The following is a 27,432-nucleotide window of genomic DNA, read 5'->3' as shown; positions in this document are numbered from 1 at the left end:
ATCCTAATGTTGATAAATGACTAGAATGTGAAGCACTGAAATAGTTCTTTGTAATATCATTGTGATCACCTTGAAAATGCCCAGCTCAGATCTGCTGTGGGGAGCATGACTGACAGCCTCAGTGGCTTCCTCCAGCATCCACCACTGCTTCCCTCCCAGGCAGGCTTTGCCTGGACTGCTCCCAGCCAGTCACCATTCTCAGCGGGGCTGCTAATACAGGCCTGTTCCTGCAAGGAGCGAGATGCCTGAAACAGGTGACTTTGTCTCCAAGACTCCCCATCAGCTTGGTGGAAGCTTCAGCAACCTTGTGCTGCAGTCTGAAACGCCCCCTCCTTTCTCCCCTCTCCCCTTCATGCTGGTCAGACCTGCACTGCAGTCAGAGCCTCTCCTTTCTTTCTCCAGGCTCCTCTCTGCTTCCTTTACTGCCATTGCCGCCAGTAAACCTCTTGCTTGTCTTGGTGTCCACTTTGTGGAAGAGCTGGACTTACGACGAATGGTTATAATCATTACTGAAAGGGAGTAACAGTCTATACCTTGGAGTACAGAGTGGATATTTTCCCCATTAAGGATGAAGCAAATATTAGTATAATGGGTTTAACTTCATTTATGTATTACAGCATTTCCTCAGAATTACAATTCAGTATTTATGATCGTAGATTCTCTAAAATGGGCATTAGCCAACATTTCCTCAAGAAAGGCTGCTTACCTTTAGGACCTCACATTAATCTGCAGATTAGGCTGTGAGACTGCCCTTATTTTGGACAGTCCTCTGTAGCTCTTCCTGGTGGCTCAGCTATTAAAGAATCTGCCTGCAATGTGGGAGACCTAGGCTCGATCCCTGGATTGGGAAGATCCCCTGGAGGAGGGCATGACAGCCCACTCCATTATTCTTGCCTGGAGAATCCCATGGACAGAGGAGTCTGGTGGGCAACAGTCCATGGGGTCGCAAAGAGTCGGACATGACTGAGCAACTAATTTCACTTTTTTCTGTAACTCTAGGTCTTTAACTTTATTTTATGATTTAGTCTTTAACATTCATAAACCAAAAACTCTCTCCAGAAAAATGATATTGATAGTTCTTCACTGTTCATTTCTTTTTATAGCCTTCTGCTGATTTCTCTGGTTTCCTATTTTCTTTCCGAAATCCTCACTTGCCTGTTATTTTTGTGACAGACCAGGTCCAGGGAACAGTCACTATCCGGAACATCAGCGCCCTGTCGTCAGGTTTGTACCAGTGCGTGGCTTCTAACGCCATTGGGACCAGCACCTGTCTTTTGGATCTCCAGGTCATTTCTCGTAAGTATGTGAAATTCTGATGTCCACTCTGGTTCTGAAATGCCAAGATCCTCATTAAACCAGGGAATCAAGAGTTTCGCTTAATGGGACTTAGGTCATTTGAAGAGAAAAGAGAAATTGTTTTGATTTTAATCATTATTGAAAATGTTACCGAAATATATTAGTGTACTTTTCAGCCTGAGCAATATGACTTGTTCTTTATGGTAAAATATCTTCTCCTCAGGATCATTAGAATCAAATCAGTTCTGATTCTGTAGCGCTGGAGACATATAAAAGTTTGGAGTGACCTTCTGGTCATGGCAAGACCTTTTTGTATTTTCTTCTAATCCCTTATGTCTGCTAAAATGTTGGGTGCCCAGGTCATACCTAAGTAGTGCAGATGTTTTTTCTCTAGTTGAGAATCCTGGGTTATTTGAATTCCAGCTGCAAAAGGGAATGATCTGACTAAGAGGAGGTGCTAAGTTATCCCACTGCTTGCTGGGTTCATTGTGGGCAGGTTAGGCAGGTAGTCAGCTTCCCGGGTAGTCAGCTTCCCAGGTAGCTCAGTGGTAAAGAATCCATCTGTAGTGCAGGTGACCTGGGTTCAATCCTTGGGTTGGGAAGATCCCCTGGAGGAGGGTATGGCAGTCCTCCAGTATTCTTGCCTGGAGAATCCCATGGACAGAGTAGTCTGGCGGGCCACAGTCCATAGGTTGTAGAGAGTTGGACACAACTGAAGCGACTTAGTGTGCGCACACACAGACAAGTAGTCAGGTATGGTCTTTTTCCTGCTCTGCTGTGGTGGTGACTCTCCTGCAGCTGTGAGTTGTCTAATTGTTTATTCATTCAATAAATGTTTGTGAGCCTGTTTAGTCCTAGCCACTGGGGATACAGAAGGTTAAGCAAGATTTAACTGTAGATGGATACAATACTGTAGGCAATTTTGTGCATTTTAAGAAGATTCTTGGGTAGTCTTAACTATTTATGAAGTTGTATGAGCATATTCTATTTCTCTCTCTCTCTCCTTTTTTTCTTTAAATATACCTTAAATATATTTTGCAGCCCAGCCCAGGAGCATTGGACTAATAGCTGGAGCCATTGGCACTGGTGCAGTTATTATCATTTTTTGCATTGCACTAATTTTAGGGGCATTCTTTTACTGGAGAAGCAAAAATAAAGAGGAGGAGGAAGAAGAAATTCCTAATGAAATAAGGTTTGTGTGTCAGATAATTTATCCTGACATTGGCATATCCAGTGTCTGTGTTTCTATTCTATTTCTATTTGGCAGCTAAGGTTTCTTTGCTAATCTTATGACTTTAACCAAGACAGTTAAAGTGGCCAAATGATCGTTTCTTGTGAGTTACATCACTCTTTCGGGCTGACTGCTTAGCTGCATTTACTGGATCACGGACGGGGAGCAGCGGCTAGTCTAGTGTGTGCCCAGTGAGGAGGACACAAGCGAAGAGTCCCCTCATTTCCTCCCATAGCTTCAGGGTGGGTGGGGTTAGGTGGCTGCCATAGTAGGAAAATTACTTTAGAACGTGTATTTAATATTGGCATTTATCAATGATGAGATCATAAACAAGAAAGAACACCACCTGTACAGATAGACCAAGCCAATATGACTTGGTTGAAAACAATTGAGTCAAGAATGTGAACATCGTAAGGAAAGAATGTCAAATGATATTGAGAGAAAGGTGACCCTTGGTGTATTGTGGGAATAAGGAGGTTCAGGCTCAGGCTTAGATGGCATCATGTCAATATCCTTATTAAAAATGACATACACAGCTCCAGTCTATTCTGTCTTCCCTCGTGCCTCGAGGCTTTTCCTTTAGCTCCCACCCTCTTCCTGGACCATACTTCCGGTCCGTCTTCATCCATCTCTTCAATACATTTTTCCATCAGCTCCAAGACTAATCCAGGCACCACATTCTCACATAAGTTGACTTAGGCCCTTGTCTTGGGTAGAGAGCTGTCTTTTTTTTTTCGTATGAAACATCTAATAAAATGCCTGGTACTCAAGAAATGTTAGGTGAATTAGTTAGTATCTTAGATTAACTTAAGAACTTGTCTTAGGCTCTTATAATTCTTAAGGGTTTGGACAGATTTCATCCCAGTGTAAAATTAATGGGAAAAACCTCTCATTAGCACACCACAGTGATTTCTCGAATACCCCAAAATGCAAATTAAGCCAACCCTAGGAGATTTTGAAGTTGCTACATCCATAGGATGGTTTCTTAGCTATTTTATAGCAGCTAGCTCAGTGGATTTTTTCATGGAATATTTTCCTATTTAGAGCACTGTGTGTATATATACACACACACACACATACGCATATATATATATTTCCACTACATTGGAAGACATAGTCTTTGGAATATTTGATACTACTTTGTTTTCTCTTGGAGACCGAGACGCTGAGGGAGAATTTTTCTTAAGCATTGTCTTAAAGGGAATGAACGTCAGCACCGAGGCCTGGTGCTTGCCTTGTTTGCTTTCCTGAGAGTGTGGTCTGTCCTGAGGGGGTGAATTTCGCAGACATGTTAGCCTGAATATGAGAAGAAAGAGTCCTGAGCAGAAGGGTAGGGTGGACATTGGGTAAATTCTGACAACACCTTTACTTTTGTTCATTTTCAGAGAGGATGATCTTCCACCCAAATGTTCTTCTTCTGCCAAAGCATTTCACACGGAGATATCCTCCTCGGAGAACAACACACTGACCTCTTCCAATACCTACAACAGCCGCTACTGGAGCAGCAACCCCAAAGCGCGCAGAAACACGGAGTCGTTAGGCCACTTCGGTGACTTGCGCCAGTCCTTTTCCCTCCACTCGGGCAACGCCAGCGTACCAGCCATCTATGCCAACGGCAGCCATCTGGCCCCAGCCCCGCATAAGACCCTGGTAGTGCCAGCCAACAGAGGGTCATCACCGCCGGCCGTGTCCAGGAGCAACGGTTCCGTCAGCAGGAAGGCCCGGCCTCCGCCTGTACCGTCACTGCACACACACTCCTACACCGTCAGCCAAGCCACCCTGGAGCGCATCGGCGCTGTCCCTGTCATGGTGCCAGCCCAGAGTCGGGCCGGGTCCCTGGTATAGGACGCCGGCGAGGGAATGTGCAGAAAAAAAAGCTAAGGATGCTCTCATTCCAGGGGGAGGGTGGGGTGGCAGAGCGCTGGGAAGGACAGTTTCCTGACAATGATCCTAGTAAAAAGCACAGAGAAGGAGGCCGTGGTGTGACCTGGCCACTAAGATTTGTAAACCGAACTGGAATGTTCCGGCATGAAGACACGTTCTCCCACCAGAGCGGTCACAGGATTCCATTCAGAAACCTGGATCTCACAGATGTGCCAAGCCAAGGAAGGAGGTGTAAAAGCAGAGTAGCACTGAAAACCCATCTGCAGTCTAGACGGGCTTGTTTTTTTAATTCACGCCTAACGTAATAATTTTTCAAGAGAATAAAGTGCCACATGGAGTTTAAATAATGAAATTATTTAAAAAGATAGGTGTCTTTAGAAAACATACTGAGCACCCCTGTACATCGTCTGGCCTCTCCCCATCCCCTCCCGCTGTAGGGGCCAAATGGCATAAATGGCGAGTATTGGTCTTCACAGGGCTGGCTCTTGTATCATAGAATCAAAACTGTTTACACCAACAAAAGTCAGTAAGGAATGGGTGAAAACTAGAAACTTCTTGGAGAAGCCCCGTCATATTTATTTATTTATCTCTTCCTGGACCATGAATTTCATATTTGGAGTACTGCTATATTGACAGATTATTGCCTGTCTATGTTTTTCTGGGGTCTGTTGTAGGTCCATGACAATTACTGTTCCTTATTTCCTGGGAAAATATTTTTAAAAAGAAAACTGTTGTTTTTTTTTAAAGAAAATAAGTGAGAGGCTTTGGGTTAGGAAGGTAAAGACTACTGTTAACACCATGTTCATTGAAAATATGTGGATTGAACCCGGCAGGAGGCCCTTCATGAAAAACCTAGGTCATGCAGGTGTGTGGCAAGGAATTCCTGGCAGCCTGTCAGAGCAGGGCCGTCCAGGTCTCCCTTGCTGTCACACCAGGTCGCTCTTAATGAGGGCAGCACCCCATGCCTTTGTACTGTGGGAGGTAACTTTCCTTGTTTGACAAGTCGAGGTTTCTAGGTTGTTAAAGGGAGGGCAGGAGTTGCTTTGTCGTCGTTTTTTTTTTGTTTGTTTCTATAATGATTAGATTTGCAAAAGAGATAAGACTGAGACAAAAGGACTGTCTTCAGATATGCTCCTGGGAGGCTCTGCCCTGTACTTGTCACAGCTCAGGGTTGCAATTTTGCCCAAATGCGTTTTACACCACTGTAAACAGACTCTCTGTGGTCAGTTACCCAGCCTGGGAGCCCACCAGGTGGTCCGCAGGCTCTCCACACTGTGTGCTCTGTAGACCTGGCCATGCTTGTGTTGGTGACAGTCTCGCCTTAACCACACTTTAAGCAACACACAAAAATGGTTTCGTCGCAGATTTGTTTCCTAAATTTTTTATGATTCTGACCCTGTGATTCGATCAGGTTATCTTTTCTTTCCCTGTTATTGTCTTTCATTCTGTCATCCCACTATGCTTTTTGCCCTCTTTTCCTGCAAGAACAGTCGTCACAGGAAGTGGCCTCCTGGTTTTCAGACTTATTTGAATAATGGAAACCAACAGCTGCCGCGTACATTATTTTTCCAAGAGGGCTAAGCTCTGAACCTAGCCACTGCAACCATCCCAATATTGATGAAAAGCTGAATTTACTTCAGCATTACTTATATTTTCCATTTGATGGTTCTTGACTTTGTAAAAATTTAAATAAATGAATGTCTAATTTTTATAAAGAAAAGTGAAAATACCAATGACAAAAAAGATGATACTGTCAGATGTTTCAAAAACATTTATCTTGTATTTCTTTATTCTTTCTAATTATCTAAAATTCAATAAAAGTTTATTCATATAACAAAGTTGTTTTTACTTATATGCTAATGACGCATGATTTTGTATTTAATGACTCTTGACGTTATAAGCATTTTTCCATTCTGTTAAATTTTAATGAGCATATAGTATTCCAAAAATTACTTAGTTCCACTCTTTTTTTTTCCCCCCTGGCTGTGCTAGATCTTTGCTGCTGCATGGGCTTTCCTCTAATTTCAGAGTGTGGGGGCTACTCTCTATTTTGGGTGTGCAGGCTTCTCGTTGCTGTGGCTTCTCTTGTTGCAGAGCACGGGCCCTGGGGTGCACAGGCTTCAGTAGTTGTGACACATGGGCTCAGTAGTTGGGGCTCCCAGCCTCTAGAGCACAGCCTCAGCAGCTGGGATGCACTGGCTTCGTTGCTCTGGGGCATGTGGGATCTTCTTGGACCAGGGATTGAACCTGTGCCTCCTGCATTAGCAGACAGATTCTTTACCACCAAGCCACCAGGCAAGCCCAGCTCAATTCTTTATCATTAGAAGTCTGACACTGAATCAATGGACATGAATTTGAGAAAACTCTGGGAGATGGTGAAAGAAAGAAGAGCCTGGTGTGCTGCAGTCATTGGGGTCACAAAGAGTCAGACATGACTTAGTGACTGATCAACAACTCTTATACTGTTATTGTATTTGAAGGAAGTTTCTTATAGACAGCACATTGGTTGGATCATATTTTTGTATCTGCAAATACCTGTCTTTTAATTGGGGTATTTACACCATTTACATTTAAGGTAATTGTTGATATATTCAGGGATTAAAGCTGCTATTTTTTCCCCTCCTTTTTTCTCCTCGATTTTCTATTATTTGCTTCTCTTTTCTTACCTTCTTGTGGATTACTTGAATAATTTTTAGGATTTCTTCTCTGTATTTTAGTATTTTTGAGTATATCACTTTGTATAATTTTTACAGTGTTTATTCTAGGAATTACAATAAGCATATATAACATCACAATCTACTTGCATCAGCATTTTACCACTTCCAGTGAAGTGTGAACACTGATTCCACATATATCCCTTTTCTGTCCCCACTTTTAAATATCTTTCTCTTGATCATAAGATGGTGTATGATTTTCATTTAAATCATCAAACACAATTTAAAAACTCATGAGAAGTTCATTGTATATACTCAAGAATGTACTTTTTCATTTTTCTTTATTTTTTTCCTCTTGGTCCAATATTCCTTTTTAAAAATCATTCTTTTTTCTGTTTAAAGACCTCCTGTCAGCCAATTTGTAAGGGTAGGTCTGCAAGCAACAAATTCTGTTAGTTTTCTTTTGTCCAAAAAATGCCTTTATTTCCCTTTCATTCCTTACTGGGTATAGAATTCCTGGTTGACAGTTCTTTTCTTTCTACCTTTGAAAAATCTGGAAAGTATTCAGCCATTATTTCCTAAAATACTCTTTGAGCCCCACTGTCTCTCTCAGATCTTTCCGAGACTCTGATGATGAATCTTTTGTTTCACAGGTTCTGAAGGCCCTCTTCGTTTTTTCAGTCTATTTTCTCTCTGTTGTTCAGAGTAAATCCTCCTGAGCTGTCTTCAAGTTTACTGATTTCTGTCCTCTATTGTTTCCACTCTTCTGTCAAGCCCAGCCAGCAAGTTTTTTAGTTACTGTATTTTATTTTTTAGTTTAATAACTTACATTTAATTCCTTTTTAAAAGAAAATTTAATTATTAATTTAAATTTCAATCTATATTACATTGAGATATAATTTACACAACAAAGTTCACTTATCTAAGTATACAATTCAGTAGTTTTTAGTATGTTTACAGAGTTGCACAAACATCACCAAAATCTAATTTTAGTATGGTTTTCATCACTCCCAAAAGAACCTGTAGCCACTGAGTCACTTCTTATTCCATACCACCTTCAGCCCCAGGCAACCACTGATTTACCTTCTGTCTCAACAGATTTGCCTACTCTGGAGATTTCATATAAATGATGCCATACAGTATGTGTATATGTGGGACTGACTTAATTTACTTAATATGCTTTATGTTCATCCACATTGTAGCATGTATTATAACTTCATTCCTTTTTTTTTTTACAAAATTTTCTAGTTTTTCAGTTAGTTTCAAGAGAATTCATAATTGCTTATTGAAGAATTATTGAAATATTTTTATTATGAATGTGTTAAAAAATCTTGTCAGATAATTCCAACCTCTGATTCATCTTGATGCTGGCATTTATTGATCATCTTTTCTCATTCAAGTTGTGATTTTCCTGGTTCTTGGGGTAGTGTGTGATTTTTTTTCTTGAACAATTTTGGATATTGTGAGATTCTAGAACCTCTTTTTACTATTTTATCTTTTAGCAGGCATTGTCTTTGTTGAGGTGTGGCACCAGAGCCAGATGAGTGTATGTGTTATCTGCTGGGCCCCACATCAGTGAAAGTGGAGTGTTGACAGGGTCTCTCTGCAGATGGATGGGGTAGAAGGATGCTCCCCCTAAGCCCACTTTTGCCCTCTTGCTGAAGGTAGGGCATGGACTTCAAGTGGGAGTGTAAGCTCAGCTCCTGCTGGGCCAGCTGGCACCCAGGAAGGAGGAGGCAGAGTGCTGACTCACTCCACTTGTTGCCTCAGGGTGGCAACAGAAACTCAGCTCTGCCCTGTGTCCACCAGTGGAGGAGGAGTGGCCAGGAGTGCTCCTCCCTCTACCTCACCATGGTGGATGGGGTGGGGACTGCCCTTCTCTGCTGGGCCTGCTGAAACTGGGAGGGAAGGGGGCGGGGAGGGGGAAGTGGAGTGTCAAGTAACCTGTTTGGTATCATCTGGTTTCACCTTGTTGGTGCCAGGTGTGAATGTAGGCTCCGCTTCCCGACTCAGGTCCTGTGAGTTGTCTTCCCACTTCACAGTATTGCTGTGCTTGTATGTTGTGGTATGTCCAGGTTTTTTTCATTGTAAGAGGGAAAATGTATCTTACAATAGGACTTGTAACGGGGCTACTCCATCTTGGCTGGAACCAGAAATCCTAGAACTTTACTTTTTAAAATAATCAGCAGTTAAACACATCTTATGGGCTTCCCTGGTGGCTCAGAGGTTAAAGCGTCTGCCTGGAATGCGGGAGACCCGGTTCGATCCCTGGGTCGGGAAGATCCCCTGGAGAAGGAAATGGCAACCCACTCCACTATTCTTGCCTGGAGAATCCCATGGACGCAGGAGCCTGGTGGCCTACAGTCCACTGGGTCACAGAGTCACACACGCCTGAGCGACTTCACTTTCACTTTTAAACACATCTTATAGTACTCTACTGTTTGATACCTTTAAGGATTCTCAATTGTGTCATAAATAAAATTCTTACTCCTCGGTGTGACTCATCCCATTCGTTCTGCTAGTGGTTCACTATCTTTCCACTCTCAATGTCTGCTAGTCTTCTACATGCAAATTTTGCTCCAGATCTGTTTATCTTTTCTTGAATTTGCTTGTTCTTTTCTTTTTTTTTTTTCCCTCTTTTTTTTTCCCTACTCCCTTTTTTCCTACATCGTCCACCTGCCTACATGCTAAGCCACTTCAGTAGTGTCTGACTCTGTGTGACCTCATGGACTGTTGCCTGCCAGACTCCTCTGTCCATGGGATTCTCCAGGCAACAATACTGGAGTGGGTTGCCATGCCCTCCTCCAGGGAATCTTCCTGTCCCAGGGATCGAACCCATGTCTTAGTCTCCTGCATTGACAGGCAGGTTCTTTACTACTAGTGCCATCTGGGAAGCCCCCATCTTCCACTTATCTCCACCCAAATCTTCCTGAACTACAAGTACAAATACTCTGCGTTCCATTAAAAAACCCTTTTTCAGTCTTGTGAGAAGTGCTACTACTTCTCACTGTCCATACAGCATTTACTACCCATGAGGGAATTATCATAGTCTGTATTACATTCCTGTTTTTGTATGCATGTAATCATGTGTTTGCATACAAGATTGAACTCCTCTGCTAGACTACAACTTGAGTTATGCCAGAATCAGTTTTGATCCCTTATTGAGTTCTAAACACTGTTCTAGGTGTTGGAGGTAAAAGAGAAAATCAGTGACCCCAGCTGTCCTTGAGAAGCTCATATTACAGGAGGAATCAGACCTATAAGCAAATAATTACAGTTAGTATCATAATTATATGACTATATATATGTGTGTATATATATATATATATATATATATACACACACACACACACACGCGCACACAATTTTAAGCAGACAGGAGGATTTCTTCTGTCTTCTGTAGAAGAGGATTTCTTCTACATCTTGGTTGTGGTCACAACACTTAGCACATTGCTTTGCTCAGAGAAAGTACTTGAGGGATATGCTAACTTGATGAAACCAAACATATAGGATTGATCTCTTAATCTCAGGTGTTAAAAGTAGTAGTCAAGTATCAGTAAATTCCTTAAGTAATGGTGCATCAGAGTCATTAACCCAAGGGGCAAATGATTTTATCACTTTCCTTGGTGGTATTTGCTGTTACACTAGGGATGCAGTATTCTTTGCAAAAGCTGTAGAGGTAACGTAATAAATATGTTGATTAGGAAGAAACCCATGTAAATTAGCTATGAGGTGTTTTACATAATAATAATAGTTGTTACTTGTTTTGTGCTTTCTACATGGCTGGCACTTTTTAAAATGCATGCACGCATTAATTCATTTCATCTTATCACAGTCCTATGTAAAAGATAACCATCAGTTATATTTTACAATTCCAGAAGCTGAGGCTATGAGAGGTTAAGCAGTTTGGCCAAACTCGTCAGTAATCTGCCAGGAACCCATGTCTGGAGGAGAGATCTGGGGTCCTAACTGTTTTGCCTTCTAAGGGCCCTCTTTCAGAGAGCCATCTAACTTGTGTTTAGTAAAATAATACTCAGTCTTACAGTAAAATATGGAGAGGTGAATGCAATGCAGACTTGTAAATTTTATGTGTATATAGTTATTTATAGCTTTTCCTCACAGCTCCCTTGTGAATAAGGTATTCATCCCTATTTTAAGTAAAGGCAGGGTACAAAATTCTGACTTAATCATAAGACATTAATGATAGAGACAAAAGTATTAAAGCAATAAGTGTGAGTGCCTGCTGTGTATTTAACACTGAGTTCAGTTGATATATAATTTTGGCAGGTTGGATAACTAGATAATTTAGACTAAAAAAATTCCACTGAAGCTACATTTCTATACCATCCATCAATGCTCCCTATGTTCATCAGATTTACAGATTTATATTTTGGGCTTGAACAAATTTTACATCTGTGTATAAGTACATGGATGCCTTGTAGTTGTCCATTTAATAGGACAAGTTAAAAAATTCTTGAAGGCTCAAATTCTACAAAATAGAGATAACAGTAGCTACTCCAGGTGGCGCTAGTGGTAAAGAACCACCTGCCAATGCAGGAGACATTAGAGACATGGGTTCTATCCTTGGGTTGGGAAGATCCCTAATTAACCCAAACTAACACACACACACACTCATTGAGTATTTACTACAGCCAGACACTATGCTATTCACTTTACATCCATTATTTCAGGAGTCTTCACAATCTTAAAGGTGCGTGCTGAATCACTTCAGTCGTGTCTGACTCTTTGTGACTCCATGGACTGTAGCCCTCCAGGCTCCTCTGTCCATGGGATTTTCCAGGCAGGAATACTGGAGTGGGTAGCTGTTCCCTTCTCCAGGCATTTTTCCCGACCCAGGGATCGAACCTATGTCTCCTTGCATTGCAGGCAGATTCTTGACTGTTTGAGCCACCAGTGAAGCCCAAACACTCAATATTAGCCATTATTAGTAGTAGTTCGGAGAAGGGGATGGTACCCCACTCCAGTACTCTTGCCTGGAAAATCCCGTGGACTGAGGAGCCTGGTAGGCTGCAGTCCATGGGGTCGCTGAGAGTCGGACACGACTGAGCGACTTACCTTTCACTTTTCACTTTCATGCATTGGAGAAGGAAATGGCAACCCACTCCAGTTTTCTTGCCTGGAGAATCCCAGGGACTGGGGAGCCTGGTGGGCTGCCGTCTATGGGGTCACACAGAGTCGGACACGACTGAAGTGACTTAGCAGCAGCAGCAGCAGTAGTAGTTCAGAAGTTTAAGTTTCCAGGTGATAGTTAGGTCTTTTACCTACTTTTACCTGGAATACCTACTCAGTATTCCAACTCTTGTTGCCAGAGGTGCTATTTGACTGCTGGTGCATATAAACTAGCCCTTTGAGATTCTTTGAGAAAGGAAAAGACTCGGTAGTTTAATAAATGCTTGCTTCCTAGTTTCCCACATTTTATTAGAAAATAGTAGATCTATATTCTGGTTACCATCAATTTTAAATCACTGAGAAGAATTAAAAGGGAGGGTGGGGAAACATCAGCATTTACAGAGCACCAACTGTATGCCACAGAGCATGCTAATCACTTTGTGTGCATCCTATTCAGTCATCACAACACACTTACATGTTCAGTGTTATTCTAATCATGCAGATGAGGAAACCAAGGCTTTGGGTTAAGTAATTTGCTCAAGGTCACAAAGCCAGGAAGTTATAGAGCCCACAGTATTGCTCATGTATTTTCATAGACTGTTCCTCCATTAAGATAGCTGATAAATGTTAAAGTCTTGGCATTGCCTCAAATTTGACATGGCATAGACAGGACTCTGAATTCCTTTTAATCATTCTTTGTCCAGGTGTTTTTTAATGGTTGGGGAGTTCCATCTCTGACCTTCTAGAAATTATTTTTCTCTACAGAGTCAAGTTTTTGAGTCTTCCGTTTTAACCCGTATTCATTAGGGAGTTCCACAGCCTTTTACATTTTTTTTCATTGGTCTCCTAGTGTATTTGCATTTTATGTAATATATTGATCCCCTCACCACCTTTACTCTCCACAGAGCTGTTATGAGAGGAAGATGATTTGAGGAAATTCTCTTAGGGGAGAAGTTTTGAGGGGGGACAAAATGTCCTTAAGGGTGTTGGGGGGTGTGTAGTTTCCCTGGTTCTGTCTCGTTGCAGCAAAGATTCGAAGTGATGGATGGACTGATGTTATAGCTCCGTTTTATTTGGCAAGCAAAGGAAAATATATCTTCAAGGCATGAGGGCAGGCCGACCCAAAAGCTGAGGAGAGAAGAGAAGCCCCCAGCTCAATTTTGTGTCCTCTTTTTATATGTGCTTTTCCCCTCCCCCTGAGCCTGCCCTATGTAAACTGGGCTAGCCAGGAGGCTGTTTGTTTTACCTGAGGTTCTCACTCTGGTCCTCAGACCTTCCTTTGTTCTGTTTTTGCGGCTTTTTCCTTTCTTTGTCTTTTAGCCATCGCCATTATGTACTCCTTTTTCCTATTCTAACTACCTAACAAAGGCACTGGGTGAATTTGGTAGAAATTGCTAACTGTTCGTATTGATTATGCTGGACCCTGAGCTTCATCACTTTCTAACTGAATTTAGGTAAAGTTATTTAGTCTTTCTAGCCTTATCTTCATCTTTAAATTGAGTATCATTATGGTTCTGAGGATTTGATTAGATAATGCATGTAAAATGGCGTAGTCAACAAGTTGGAGCTGTTGATGTTTTAACTTTGTAAGTCATTTATTTGAATTTTATAAGGAAGGGGAGAAAAGTTCCAGTGGAGAGACTTCAGAAGATCTGAGTCTCATGCACAACCAGCTCGTCATGCTCCATCTTCTTCATTTCCCTTTGCCCAATCATCAAGTGGCTAGGCCATGTCCACCCCTCCAACTTCACAGAGCCATTCCTTTATGATGATATTGGTAGAGGCTGTGCTTTTCCAAGCCGCAGTCCCTTTAGTGTTGACATGACAACTGCAAATGCCCAGAGAGTTTAAGACAATGAGAGAATTGGACCAGATGGGTGATAGTGGCTGGAGACCTCAGCCAGCCTGGAGACTGGCTCTGTGCCCACAGTTTAGCAGCTACTCAACCCCCACTGAGACTTGCCAGGAGACCCCAAGACCCAGGGTGGTCAAATCTCTGGAATCTTCAAGAGAAGCAGGAAGTACTGATTTGTTTATCTCCTAAATCGTGTAAGTTGGCAGTGAAGTATTTAGACAGTTAAACCTTCTTCAAGTTAAGTATGCATGTCTGTGGGCGTTAGTTGGCCTGTGGTCCAATATTTAGGATCTCTATCACAAGAACAAACCATTTCTAGTAGCTCCATGAATTAAGTAGCCCCAGGGTACTTAGTAGCAGCGCTGGGACCAAGAGTCAAATGGTAGGCAACGGGCTCTTAATTGCTGGGTTTTCTTGTGTATAGTGCTTTGTGATATTGATGCTTCCAGAGAAGGAGAAATGTGCCTTTGTGATCATTTTTAAATTAAGAGAAAAATTTGAATGATTTAGATCAGCACACCCCTCTCCCCAGTTCTTAAAAAATCTGGGCTTCACACTTGGAAAGGAGGGGACACAGCTGATGTGGGTATCTGACTTCTTGGGCTAGGTTCTTCTGAAATAAGTTGAACTGAAAGCTCCCATTGTGTAAACTCCCAGCCCCCCTGCCCCCAGTGAGAAGTCATGAGCAAGTCTTGAGTCTCCACATCTCCGGAGGCCTATGGAGGAAAACTCTTCATTAACAATGCATTGATTTGTGACTGCACTTTTATAAAAAGAACAGCTTTAATAGAGGCCTCTGCAGCCTTTTTTTTTTTTTTTTGAAGTGCAGTGTGTTGGGTTACTTGCAAGCACTGAAGAGGAATTAACTTGTAGATGGGTACAAGGAATCTTCCGATGTGTTGCTAGCAATTTTTTTTTTTTCATTGAGTATATAGGTGAAAAGAATGTTACATTTCAGAGAGGATTATCAGGAAAGAGAATTTCTTCTCAGTTGATGAAACACAGCCCAAAGAGGGGAAAATCTTTCACCTAGCTCTGACTTTAATTATTCCATATGATGAAAAAAGTTCCTCTGTTTCTGACTGAAAAAGAAAGTGAAAACTTGTCATTTTAGTCTTGCACTAGAAAATTTATAAATATGTTTAAGAGAGGAAAACAGCTAGGTAGAAATATTCATCAGACAAGAGGAGGACTGGAGCCTTAGTCACTCCTGTCCAGAAAAAGGGAATGACTTATCAAGAGTTTACATGTGCCAGACACAGTCCATACATTTTCTTATTTATTCTCACTTTGAATCCATGAGGTAAGTATTATTTTCCCCAAGGTGTTAGAAAAGGCAGTCATCCTGATTTCTCTCCACCTCCTGTCTCCCTTCTCGACCCCCAGACACTAGCGGCTTCAGGAAGAAGCTTGGGTGTGGCAATCTATTGGAGAGTAGGCAAGAGGGAGAAGGGAAAGGGGAAGATTTTTCCTATAATTCTGATAGCATAGTAAATGCCTGGTTTCATTTCACCTGTTTATTTAGGAGGGCTGCAGGAGACTGTGAGGGAGCTATTCCTCCCAGCCTACAACCTGCCCTTTGCCACCTCCACTGCCTCCATAGAAGCCTAGGCTGGGGACTTGGCATTTCAAGATCCTTCTCCTCCTCATTTTCCCAGCTGCCTTGTTTTCCCACTTATTCACTTGGACTATCATGATGCTCTTTAGCTGGGCTTCCAGCCTTCAATTTGTCCACTTCCAATCCACTCTCTACACTGTTGCTGGTTGGAAATGTGATATAACACTTCTGCTTATTACACTCCTTAACTAGCCTCTCATTGCCTACAGAAAGAGACTGAACAAAAAGTGAAAGATGGTAGATCTCATGAAGGACCAATGAATTACCCCAGTATTACTGGGGGCGAGTCAGGCACCTGCAGCTTGTAAAGCTACACAGGAGATTAAACTGTGCATCCTTGTTAAGATCCAGGGGCCCAGAGTGTCTGTGCCCTTGGCATGGCACACAGGCCCTCTGTGCCCTTGCCCTTGCTCAGCTCTTCAACCTCACTCCTCACTGCAACCTCTACCTTACCTTATGCTCCTGTCATACCAAGATGCCTCATACCTCACAATTCACCCTGCAGAGTCACCCTTCCCTGTTCTGCCCCCCACTGCTCCATTCTTCTATCTTGAATGCTCTTCTTTTCTTCTCTGCTCCTTGGGGGCAAACTCATCCTTAACCTCAGCTCAGGAATCACCTCTCAGCAGAAATGAGGACTCTCTCTTTTGGACGTCCATTGTACATCTCATGTCCATCTGCAGCACCAGCACATTCATTTCTTCCAATGTCTGCCACCCCTATGGTAGATTTGCAGCATCTTTGCTTTTGAGTACTCAGCCCATAATGTTTATGGCTAATAAATGTTTACTGAAAAAAAGAATCTAGTTTACAGTTAATTTGACTCCACATAGGACTCCAGGACTGTAAATCATAGGCTCTTCTGTTCTGCTTCCTGCAAGAAACTATGGCAAAGAAATATTAGGTAAATTGTGAATGCGAAAAAGTACTCTTATCTCTTATCTATGGCCCCAGAGAATCATCCCAATGCACACATGCTTAAAAAATATTAAAATCAGGCTGTATGGATAACTGGTAACTTGTTTTTAATCACTTACATTAATCTATTCTTATTCAGTGGTTTTTAAGAAATATTTGTGTAGCTACATAGTATTCCATTATAGTGTCATCACATTTTTAATCTAGTGTTTCTCAGATTGTAGCTCACAACTCACTAATAGGTTAGGTGAGTTGCAATCAATACTTTAAAAATGAAATTGAATGTATAGTATGTAGTAAGGACATGTATTGTCTCATGAAGCTTTTGTTTCAGATTATATATATATCTGTATATAAACATGCAAACGTATGTTTGGTGTGTGAATATATATACAACAGTCAAAAAATTTTAAAAGCTACCGTCTTTAACATTCTCCAAAAGCAGGACAGTTCGGTTACTTATATTTTTTATAGTTGTAAGTAATACTGTAATGTATTTTTCTGTGGATAATTTTTTTTTTCTTCTGCATCGGATTTTAGTTCCCTGACCAGGGATCAAACGTGGAACCTCAACAGTGTGAGTGTGAAATCCTAACCACTGGACTGCCAGATAATTCGCTCTTAATAATTTTTTGAGTTTGTTTCCCTCAGAACACACAGATGTGGCAAATACTTGGGTAAAAGATATTCATTTTCAGCCTCTTGATTTTTTTTTTTTTGGCCAAGTTATTATCCAGAAAGTTTACAGCAAGTTACCTCATTTGCAATAATATATGGCACAATGAAGTGACTTTTTAGGACTGGGACCTGAGTAATGAGAATCCCAGGCCTTCACTGAGGGAGGAAAGCATATTCCAGGCACCAAAAACAGAATAATCAAATGAATTGGGCCAGAGGTCCTAGAAGTACTTATTAATTTTGAGGAATGGTAGGTAGTGCTGTGTATGGGTGGTTGTTGAAAAAGACCAGGAATTTGGTCAAATAGCTTGGGGCCAGGGTTCAAGGTGTTTATATGCCTTGCAGAGTTTTGGGTCTTTATGAATTGGAGCACTGTAAGATTAAAAAGCAGAAAAAGAAGTGATAAGACTTACATTATAGAAAGACAAAATGGTGGAGAAACTAAGCTTTAGAAATGAGTTAGGGGTTATTTCAACGATTCAGATAAGAAATGCTGGGAAATTGAACTAGAGTCAGGAAAATGGAGTTAGAAAAGAGGATCCCGCTTTGAGAGACACCCCTGCCACTCCCCAGCACTTAGCACACTGCTTTATCCTAGAAACACTTCCTGATTGATATTGGGGTGGAGGGGGCGATGTGCATGCGTGCTAAGTCGCTTCAGTAGTGTCGGACTTCAAATGACCCCCAGGCTACTCTGTCCATGGGATTTCCCAAGCAAGAATACTGGAGTGGGTTGCCATTTCCTCCTCCAGGGGATCTTCCTGACCCAGGGATCGAACCGTGGCTCTTACATCTGCACTGGCAGGCGGGTTCTTTACAAGTAGCGCCCCCTGGGAGACTCTTCCTGATTTAAAATTGGGAAGGGAGCAATGTAGGATGGGTTATACCTAATCTCCTTAAAAGCTGTCGTCTGCGATGGTACGATGTTTTTTCTTTCTTTTCTAGGATTGTTCAGTCCGGTTGATAGGTACCGGTGTCCTGTGTTACATGATACGCACGACACCAGTTTTCTCTCTTTAAACTTTTAGGTCTCAGGCAGGGGTGACCTGGGTTGTTCAGTAGCTCTCGGATGACACTTGCTGCACACTGTAGGAACTGCATCTCTTTAAAATTCCACACTTGGGTTTCTGCGGGGTCTGAGGTGTAATGGGTTAGTAATAACACTAATCCCGTCAACCTCCCATGAAAACCAGTTTCACTGTGCCGCCACACACCACATTCTTGCTTAATTGTACATCTCGGAATTCTAAGCGAGTTAACAGACATTGTCCAGCGACCACACTGTGCTCTGTGCTGCCACCGTGTGGCGAGAGAGGCGTAGGGCGTAATGCGGTGCCCTGGCCTTGGAATCAGGCGACCTACAGCTCAGTAACCTTTCTGTGGGTCATAAGACCTCCCTTGCCTATGCAACTGGTTTGTTATGTGGCTTAAATAACGCCTATGTGACAACTTGTGTAAATTATGCATAATGCGGGTGTCCTAAGACCTTCTTAGGGACTTACACTCTAGTGGAGTGTAATATAAGCAGTAAACGGTAACGACACAAAAAACCTTTATATGCATATGCCAGCGGGAATAACACCACCAGCGAACACTTTGTGGTAGTGTTACCCTGGGAAAATTGAGCTCAGCTGGGACCCTCTCCCAGGCTTCCTTCTGAGGGGAAATCCACACGCATAAACAGGCCCATTTTATCCATGTTTTGAAGATGAGAAAATTGAGGCATAGAAAGGCTCCATAACTTGCTCAACGTCATAGGTTCACTAAGGGCCCGAGCTGGGATTTGAACCCCAGCTTCAGTTTGGCTCCAGAGCCCTTGCTCTTATTCTGTACTCTACAGTCTGTCTTGGTATTATTTTCATTGCTGCTACTGCTCAGTGTCAGGAGAGAGCCATGAGAACTGAGGCTGTCTGCCAGGGGCAACAAGAGTTGCCAGAAAAAGCTGAGCCTGAAAGTGCTGGTTCTAAGCACCAAAGCAAAGGTGAGCTCCAAACTGGGGCACCAGTCCACAGGGAGATAGGACAGGCAAATGGTCAGAATTAAATCCAAGGTTCAAGGGCTGCATGGAGGAACACATTTGTTTAGGTTCTCAGAGGAACTCCAGGCAGGTTGGCAGGGGAGAGATCCAGCCACAGGTATTGAGAAGCTGCACAAAAGGACCTGCAGATCAGGAGTGGGAAGCCAGTGGGAATTCATCCTCCTGACTCGATGATTATGGTGTAGGTAGAAAAAGAGGAACTGGTAGTCGAGTCAGCTATTAATACCGAATTCCCTAGTTCCGCTTGCTTTGTCGCTGGGTCCAAGGTCTCGGGCAGTTTAAGCCCACAGTGGTGGTTAAAGGGATATATGTGGTTTGTGCCACATCCCTTCGTTTGGGGACCCATCTTCCTTGATTCTCTGATTCACGTGGGTCTGATCAGTCCCCTTATTCCTTGTGCAGCTCCAGAGAGGGGCATGACTACGCTTGAGCAGTCAGATTTGTTTGCCAGAGCTGCAGAAGACTAAGAAGGGGGGTTGGAGTTGGTTCTGTTCTGCTGGCCTCAGTGACTGGTTCACGGGTTATGTGCTGTCAGCAAGACCAGTCAGTGCTATCAGAACAGTACTGTCCTTTCCTCTGACACCATGAGCTACATACACAGTGTAAGTTGAAACTCTCTTGGGCCATCTTGCCTGGCCAAATGAAGGTATCTCTTTTTGGAGAGGATGAGCCCAGCATGGAGAGAAAAGCAAAATAGAGAGAGCCCAGCGCACACTATGGAACGCCTGAGTCTGGCCATACCTGAAGGTCTAGCTCTGGGCCTGTGCTAATATGTTGCCAGTAGCACCTGTGGCTAGTGAGTACTTGAAATATGGTTAGTCCAATTTCAAACACCCTGGATGTTTCAAGATGTCAAAGATGGAGATGTTGAAGACATTGTGTGAAAAAAAACTATGAGCAACAGTTAATGGCCACAAAGGAAGCCAACATTCAGTGCAATAACAAAGTAAAGAACATGTTTCAATAATTTTAATTTTCTGACTACATATTGAAAGTGAAATAGTTATAGATGTATTGGGTTCCTAAAGCATACAATTAAAATGAATTTCACTTGGATCTTTTAATTTTTAAAATATGTCTCTTTAACAATTTAAAAAATGTATGTCTTACAATCTACTTCTGTTGCTTAGCACTTCTCTAGACTTTTTACTTATAGTAGCCAATAGATCGGAGAAGGCAATGGCACCCCACTCCAGTACTCTTGCCTGGAAAATCCCATGGACGGAGGAGCCTGGTGGACTGCAGTCCATGGGGTCACTGAGGGTCGGACATGACTGAGAGACTTTCACTTGTCACTTTCATGCATTGGAGAAGGAAATGGCAACCCACTCCAGTGTTCTTGCCTGGAGAATCCCAGGGATGGGGGAGCCTGGTGGGCTGCCGTCTATGGGGTTACACAGAGTCGGACACGACTGAAGTGACTTAGCAGCAGCAGCCAATAGATTCCCTTTTTGTGTGTGTATGTGTTTGTAATAAAATTTATCACAGAACACCGACACATTACAGGGGCAGGTATCACATTTATTGATTCTAATTTGGATTGAATTTTTGTGTTTGCAAATGAGAGTTAGGGCAGACTCATATTGGATCCCAACTTGGGAGGAGAGGAAAACAGAAGGGCTACCACACAGAACACTACGCACATCACCAGGATGGAGACCACGGAACACGAGGCTCTCCATGCATGTGGCTCCTCTGTCTTTTCAAATTACATCTGTTTTCCTTATTTCTGAGCACTGGGCACAAACCTATAGATGAGAGTTAGACATTTCCCTTTGGGCAGTCCTTACCACAAAATCAGCATCTTTATAACCAAATTATCAGGTGTTTCTGGTCAACCATGTTCAAAGATTTAAAGTCGTTCTTAATCACACCACCATTCCCTAATTCTTATTTGCAGCAAAACAGACTTTTGAGTCAGATGAGCTTTAAGGTCTTGTATCTGTATATAATTCAATTCATCGATATGATAATTGATTAGTCAGGAAGCCTGTTGGATCTTTTCATGCTCTTTGCCTGTCATAATTCTTCCCAAGTGATGAGAGCAAGCGATTGATGCATTCTGGCCCTCCCTTTCTTTAGGAGAAAGCCCTTGGTCACCTCCTCTGACTCTTGGCATATTGTAACTGCTTGGGTTACATGATTGGCTTGATTGCACTGCCCCCTTGTGGTAACAACAAATGTTGGTTAATAATGCTGCTGCTGCTGCTAAGTCGCTTCAGTCGTGTCCGACTGTGTGACCCCATAGACAGCAGCCACCAGGCTCCCCTATCCCTGGGATTCTCCAGGCAAGAACACTGGAGTGGGTTGCCGTTTCGTTCTCCAATGCATGAAAGTGAAAAGTGAAAGTGAAGTCGCTCAGTCGTGTCCGACTCTTCGCGACCCCATGGACTGCAGCCTACCAGGCTCCTCCATTCATGGGATTTGCCAGGCAAGAGTACTGGAGTGGGGTGCCATTGCCTTCTCTGATTAATAATGGTTAATAATTAATAATGGTTAATAATACAGCCTATACAAAAGAATAGTCAAGGATTAGAAAAGTTCTATTAATTTGGTTCTCATTTACTTACTTGTTTTTATATGTCTCAAGAAGAGACACATCATTTGACTAATTTACATATCAAATTAATACTTGAGAACAGATCTTATTCATTAAGTTAAAAATAATTAAAAAGCATACTTCAATATTAAGGATGAAAGAGAGAAAAAAAGCAGAATGGGGAATGATAAGGAGTAAGAGACAAAGAGACCTCAAGAATAAGGTAGAGAGAGAATAAAGAAAATATTTTTTAAAAAGTAAAGAGACACTGAAAGATAGAATGAGAAACACAGAGACATAGAGGGAAAGAGAACTTTAAATGAGAAAAGACATCCTTGTGGAAATGAGGCTTCAGTAGAGTGCAATAGTATCTTCCATAGGATTGTTAGCAGTTCAATACAAGGACTCGGGCCGTTTCTGGATGATGACTAAATGGGCCTTCTGAGGAAAATTTTCAAGAGGCATCAGGGTGCTGCCAGCTGAGACTCTCTTCAGGGCTCAGCAGGTAGGGTAGGGTGGACAGCTGAAGATACAACATTTGATGTTTCTCCCTAAGTGCCTCCGACTTTGCTTCCAGTTCAGTTCAGTCGCTCAGTAGTGTCCGACTCTTTGCAACCCCATGAATCGCAGCACTCCAGGCATCCCTGTCCATCACCAACTCCCAGAGTTCACTGAGACTCAAGTCCATCGAGTCAGTGATGCCATCCAGCCATCTCATCCTGTCGTCCCCTTCTCCTCCTGCCCACAATCCCTCCCAGCATCAGAGTCTTTTCCAATGAGTCAACTCTTCGCATGAGGTGGCCAAAGTACTGGAGTTTCAGCTTTAGCATCATTCCTTCCAAAGAAACCCCAGGGCTGATCTCCTTCAGAATGGACTGGTTGGATCTCCTTGCAGTCCAAGGGACTCTCAAGAGTCTTCTCCAACACCACAGTTCATAAGCATCAATTCTTCGGCGCTCAGCCTTCTTCACAGTCCAACTCTCACATCCATACATGACCACAGGAAAATCCATAGCCTTGACTAGACGAACCTTTGTTGGCAAAGTAATGTCTCTGCTTTTGAATATGCTATCTAGGTTGGTCATAACTTTCCTTCCAAGGAGTAAGCGTCTTTTAATTTCATGGCTGCAGTCACCATCTGCAGTGATTTTGGAGCCCAGAAAAATAAAGTCTGACACTGTTTCCACTGTTTCCCCATCTATTTCCCATGAAGTGATGGGACCAGATGCCATGATCTTCATTTTCTGAATGTTGAGCTTTAAGCCATCTTTTACTCTCCTCTTTCACTTTCATCAAGAGGCTCTTTAGTTCTTCACTTTCTGCCATAAGGGTGGTGTCATCTGCATATCTGAGGTTATTGATAGTTCTCCAAGCAATCTTGATTCCAGCTTGTGCTTCTTCCAGCCCAGTGTTTCTCATGATGTACTCTGCATATAAGTTAAATAAGCAGGGTGACAACATACAGCCTTGATGTACTCCTTTTCCTATTTGGAACCAGTCTGTTGTTCCATGTCCAGTTCTAACTGTTGCTTCCTGACCTGCATACAAATTTCTCAAGAGGCAGGTCAGGTGTTCTGGTATTCCCATCTCTTTCAGAATTTTCCACAGTTTATTGTGATCCACACAGTCAAAGGCTTTGGTTCCAGTGGGCATCTCTAAATGTCCTATAGGAAGGACTGTAGGGAAATGAGGATGGAGGGCCACAAACATAACAAGTGACAAGGCAAGTACATCTTGTTTGGGACTGTATTAGCTCAAGCGGCTGTAACACAATGCCACAGCCCGGATAGCTTAACCAACAGAAACTAATTTTCTCATGGTTCTGGAGGCTAGAAGTCCAGGATGAAGGTGCCAGAGGGCTGGTTTCTGATGAGACCTTTCTTCGAGGATTGCAAGCAGCTGTCTTCTCACTGTGTCCTCACGTGGTGGAGGGAGGGAAAGAGAGAGTTCTGCTGGCTCTTCCTATCAAATTAGGACCTCGCTCCTATGGTCCCTATGACCTCATTTAACCTTAATTAAAATGGGGCTTCCCTGGTAGCTCAGTTGGTAAAGAATCCACCTGCAATGCAGGAGACCCAGGTTCAATCCCTGGGTTGGGAAGATTCCCCTGGAGAAGGAAACGGCGACCCACTCCAGTATTCTTGCCTGGGAAATCGCATGGACAGAAGAGCCTGGAAGGCTACGGCCCTTGGGGTCGCAAGAGTCAGACATGACTTAGCGACTAAACCATCACCCCCACCTCCTAAAAGTCCTTTCTTTAAATATAGAAGTATTGAGGGTATGGACTTTAGAGGGGCCAAGTTAGAGTGTCGGAGCATAAACAGTGGGAAAGTCCTCTCCCATCTCAGCAGTGTGGTTGGCCTGGGGAGAGGTGAGGGAGTGCTACAGAGTGGAGGGATGTTACGCAGTGTGGCGATGATGAGTTCGGAAGGCTTGGTCAGGGGGATGAGGCCTTCTACGAGAGTGATAGTCATGTCCTCACATCACCTGCCATGTACCGGAGACAGGAAGAAAATAGTAACTTCAGCCCCAAGAGGACCAGAGGAGAATATGCTCTTTGATCATGAAGGTGAGCTTGTAATTACCCTCAAGTGTAATGACCCACTCAAGAACCACGTCAGGAAAAGGGAGCAGGACTGGGTTCTAATGTTTCCCCTGGCAGGGGCTTGGTTTCATTATTTAAAACTGCCACACCTTTCTCAGTCTTGTGATTGCTGGGAGACATACAGGTAATGGTGCCGAGGGAGATAGCAAGGGGTGTGGGCTGATGCTCAGATGGGGATTGACTGAGGCAAGTAGAGAGAGACTGAGCCACACACTGCTGAACTCCACATGTACTAATAAACCCAGAGGTGCTTTCTGTAGCAGAGAACCATTCTGGCCTTCTGGTTTACTACAAAGACCATAGACAGCGTATTAAAAAGCAGATCTCACTTTGCCGACAAAGGTCTGTATAGTCAGAGCTCTGTTTTACCAACAGTCATATACAGATGTGAGTGTTGGGCAATAAAGAAGGCTGAGCTCTGAAGAATTGATGCTTTTGAACTGTGGTGCTGGAGAAGACTCTTGAGAGTCCCTTAGACTAAAAGGAGATCAAACTGGTCAATACTAAATGAAATCAATCCTGAATATTCATTGGAAGGACTGAAGCTGAAGCTCCAATACTTTGGCCACCTGATGCAAAGAGCTGACTCACTGGAAAGGACTTTGATGCCGGGAAAGATTGAAGGTAGGAGGAGAAGGGGACGACAGAGGGTGAGATGGTTGAATGGCATCACTGACTCAATAAGCATGAGTTTGAGCAGACTCCAGGAGGTGGTCAAGGACAGGGGAGCCTGGTGTGCTGCAGTCTGTAGGGTGGCAAAGAGTTGGACACTGCTTAGTACTGAACAACAACAGCAGGAAAAAGTCCTTAATTCAGGGGCGTGTTTTCCCAGTTATAGGCGTGGGGGAAAATGTGACCCTTGGACTTTGCTGTTGAGATGGACGGCATTGAACCAAAGGCTGGGATCTGGTTTGGGGAGCAGAGGTCCCTTTGCATTCACTTCCTGCAGAGTGGCGCGGGCAGAAAGCCAGCCACAGAATTCCTCCCCCACCGTGTCCTCATAATGGAGCAGCTGCATTTGAGGCGTGGTTAGTCCCTAGCTTATCCAGCAGCCAGCCTCTCCTCGAGTCCGGGAAGAGTGTAGAGCAGAGTCATAATCAGCATGTTCACTCGTCCGTTAGGGATGTTACAAGAGGAGAAGCTGGGGTGACTAGGAGCTCACACTCAGAAGGCTGGGCCTTTTTGCTGTTGCTAGAGAAAAGGCACCCAAGGGACCGGGAACTAATGAAATCAAAGTGCCATGTGAGTTCAGGTACCTTGAAGATCTCGCCTAAGTCTGTTAGAAAGCGGGCACACCTGGGCCAGTTTCACAGAGCTTAGTATCCCCCAGACCAGTCGCCGGCTGTGGTAGGTGGATGCAGCCACCTCATCAGAGGCAAGGAGAGCAGAGGCCGAGGGCAGCCCCTGGGGGAGCAGCACGTCCAGGGCCGAGAACTCCCAGAGCCCTGGCGCAGCACCTGGGGACGTGACTCAGCTCTGAAGGCTTCCCTCTTGCCTCCCTTGCTTGCAGATCTGAGAGCTAGCATGCAGGCAGAGCAGGTTTGGCAGCATAGTGACCAAGATAGGAGAGATCCTATGGGGGGCTTTGTGTCCAGGAGACTGAAGGCCAGTGACAAGCTTGGCCAGCAGGTGGAAGAGACAACAGTTGAGAGATGGGCGTGAGAATAAGTTGAGGAACTCACTGGTGTCTAGGGGAGAGGGCTTTGTGTGTGTGTGTGTGTGTGTGTGTGTATGTGTGTGTGTGTGTAGAGCTGTCTAGCCAGAGTGCAGGGTGTGACATGGGAAAAATAAATAAGACCTTTCTGCCTCAATCAGCAAGCTCAGAGGAGAAGCTTCTGTGTTGGGTCGCCTGCTTCCCGATTCTCACATTCCCGAAGTCCTGTGCCTTTGCTGTTGTATTTACTCCTTCTGGGGTGCACTCGAAAGCCCAGTCTCTTGAAGAGGAGGGTATTCCTTTGCAAGGTCTATTTCAGCGAGTTATATGGTTGGTAATATAACTGCCCCTGTGTTCAGGAATCCAGGGTTGACAGTCCTCAGGATTGCATCTTGTAGGAGGGCAGGAGCCAGTGCCGGGTGTCTGAGTTGCGGCTGGTGCCTCCTGAGATTCTGCTGGCTGGTGGCTCTGCCTTGACCTCTCAAAGCCTAGAGGCCCGCCTGACCTTTGGTTGCTGATATCATGACAGAAGGAGGAGCAGCGCAGCAGGACCTGCTTGCAGAACTGAACTGTTCCAGGATTTCATAAAGTTCACATCCCTCCTTTAGGGGACGGGTTGGCCTACTTTTTCTGTGAAGGGCCAGGTAGTAAACATTTTAGGCTTTGTGAATTGGTTTCTGTTACAGCCACTTAATTCTGCCATAAAAGCAGCCATAAACGGTGTGTATACAAATGAGCATGGCTGTGCTCCAGTAACAATCTCGTTACAAAAATGAGGGGCAAGCTACTGCTTGTATTTAGCCCACAGGTCATAGTTCACTGATCCCTGATGTAAAACACCTTTATAATCCTCTCCATTCTTAAACTCCTGCCATCACCATAACAACCTATATTCCATAGTTATCAGGAAAGATGGGAGGAACTTGAAAATCCAGGGTATTTGTTTTGACTCTTCTCTCTCGGGTCTTGGTCTTTGATAAGCTCAGGTATCTGCCTCTGGTCAGTTAGCATCTGAAAACCATCCGGGCACGAGTAACTGAGCAGAGTTCCGAGTGTCTCCCATATTGTCCTGCAGCAAAAGACAAGTCAAACAGTATGATTCTATTGCTTCCACCTAGAAAGTGCGGGGATGATGGAGCAGTCCAGCTCCAATTTTGTTGTTTAGTCACTAAGTTGTGTCCACTCTTTTGGGACCCCATGGGCTGTAGCCCACCAGGCTCCTTCTGCCCATGGGATTTCCCAGGCTAGAATACTGGAGTGCGTTGCCGTCTCCTCCAGAGGATCTTCCATACCCACTGATTGAACCTCATCTCTTTAGTCTTCTGGCTTGGC

General features: G+C 43.5%; 1 protein-coding gene and 1 long non-coding RNA gene across 4 annotated transcripts in view; both read left to right on the top strand.

The window, feature by feature from the left end:
• The window catches only part of IGSF11 (immunoglobulin superfamily member 11), a 143,628-nt gene extending 137,379 nt beyond the window's left edge, over nucleotides 1-6,249 (top strand). For 2 of the 3 annotated variants that reach the window (XM_055568270.1, XM_055568269.1), the window contains exons 5-7: nucleotides 1,174-1,296; nucleotides 2,338-2,488; nucleotides 3,913-6,249. In XM_055568270.1, the coding sequence (XP_055424245.1) occupies nucleotides 1,174-1,296; nucleotides 2,338-2,488; nucleotides 3,913-4,372 (734 nt within the window). In that variant the 3' untranslated portion in view covers nucleotides 4,373-6,249. The remainder of the gene's footprint in view (nucleotides 1-1,173; nucleotides 1,297-2,337; nucleotides 2,489-3,912) is intronic. The other variant, XM_055568271.1, reaches the window with a different exon arrangement.
• Nucleotides 6,250-24,195: 17,946 nt separating this feature from the next.
• The window catches only part of LOC129644845 (uncharacterized), a 36,742-nt gene continuing 33,505 nt past the window's right edge, over nucleotides 24,196-27,432 (top strand). Inside the window, exons 1-2 of the long non-coding RNA XR_008711014.1 lie at nucleotides 24,196-24,410; nucleotides 24,984-25,070. This is a non-coding gene — a long non-coding RNA (uncharacterized LOC129644845). The remainder of the gene's footprint in view (nucleotides 24,411-24,983; nucleotides 25,071-27,432) is intronic.

Source organism: Bubalus kerabau, chromosome 2, assembly GCF_029407905.1.
Source record: "Bubalus kerabau isolate K-KA32 ecotype Philippines breed swamp buffalo chromosome 2, PCC_UOA_SB_1v2, whole genome shotgun sequence".
In the NCBI taxonomy this organism is placed as follows: Eukaryota; Metazoa; Chordata; class Mammalia; order Artiodactyla; family Bovidae; genus Bubalus; species Bubalus kerabau.
This window is presented reverse-complemented; position numbering and strand designations above follow the sequence as displayed.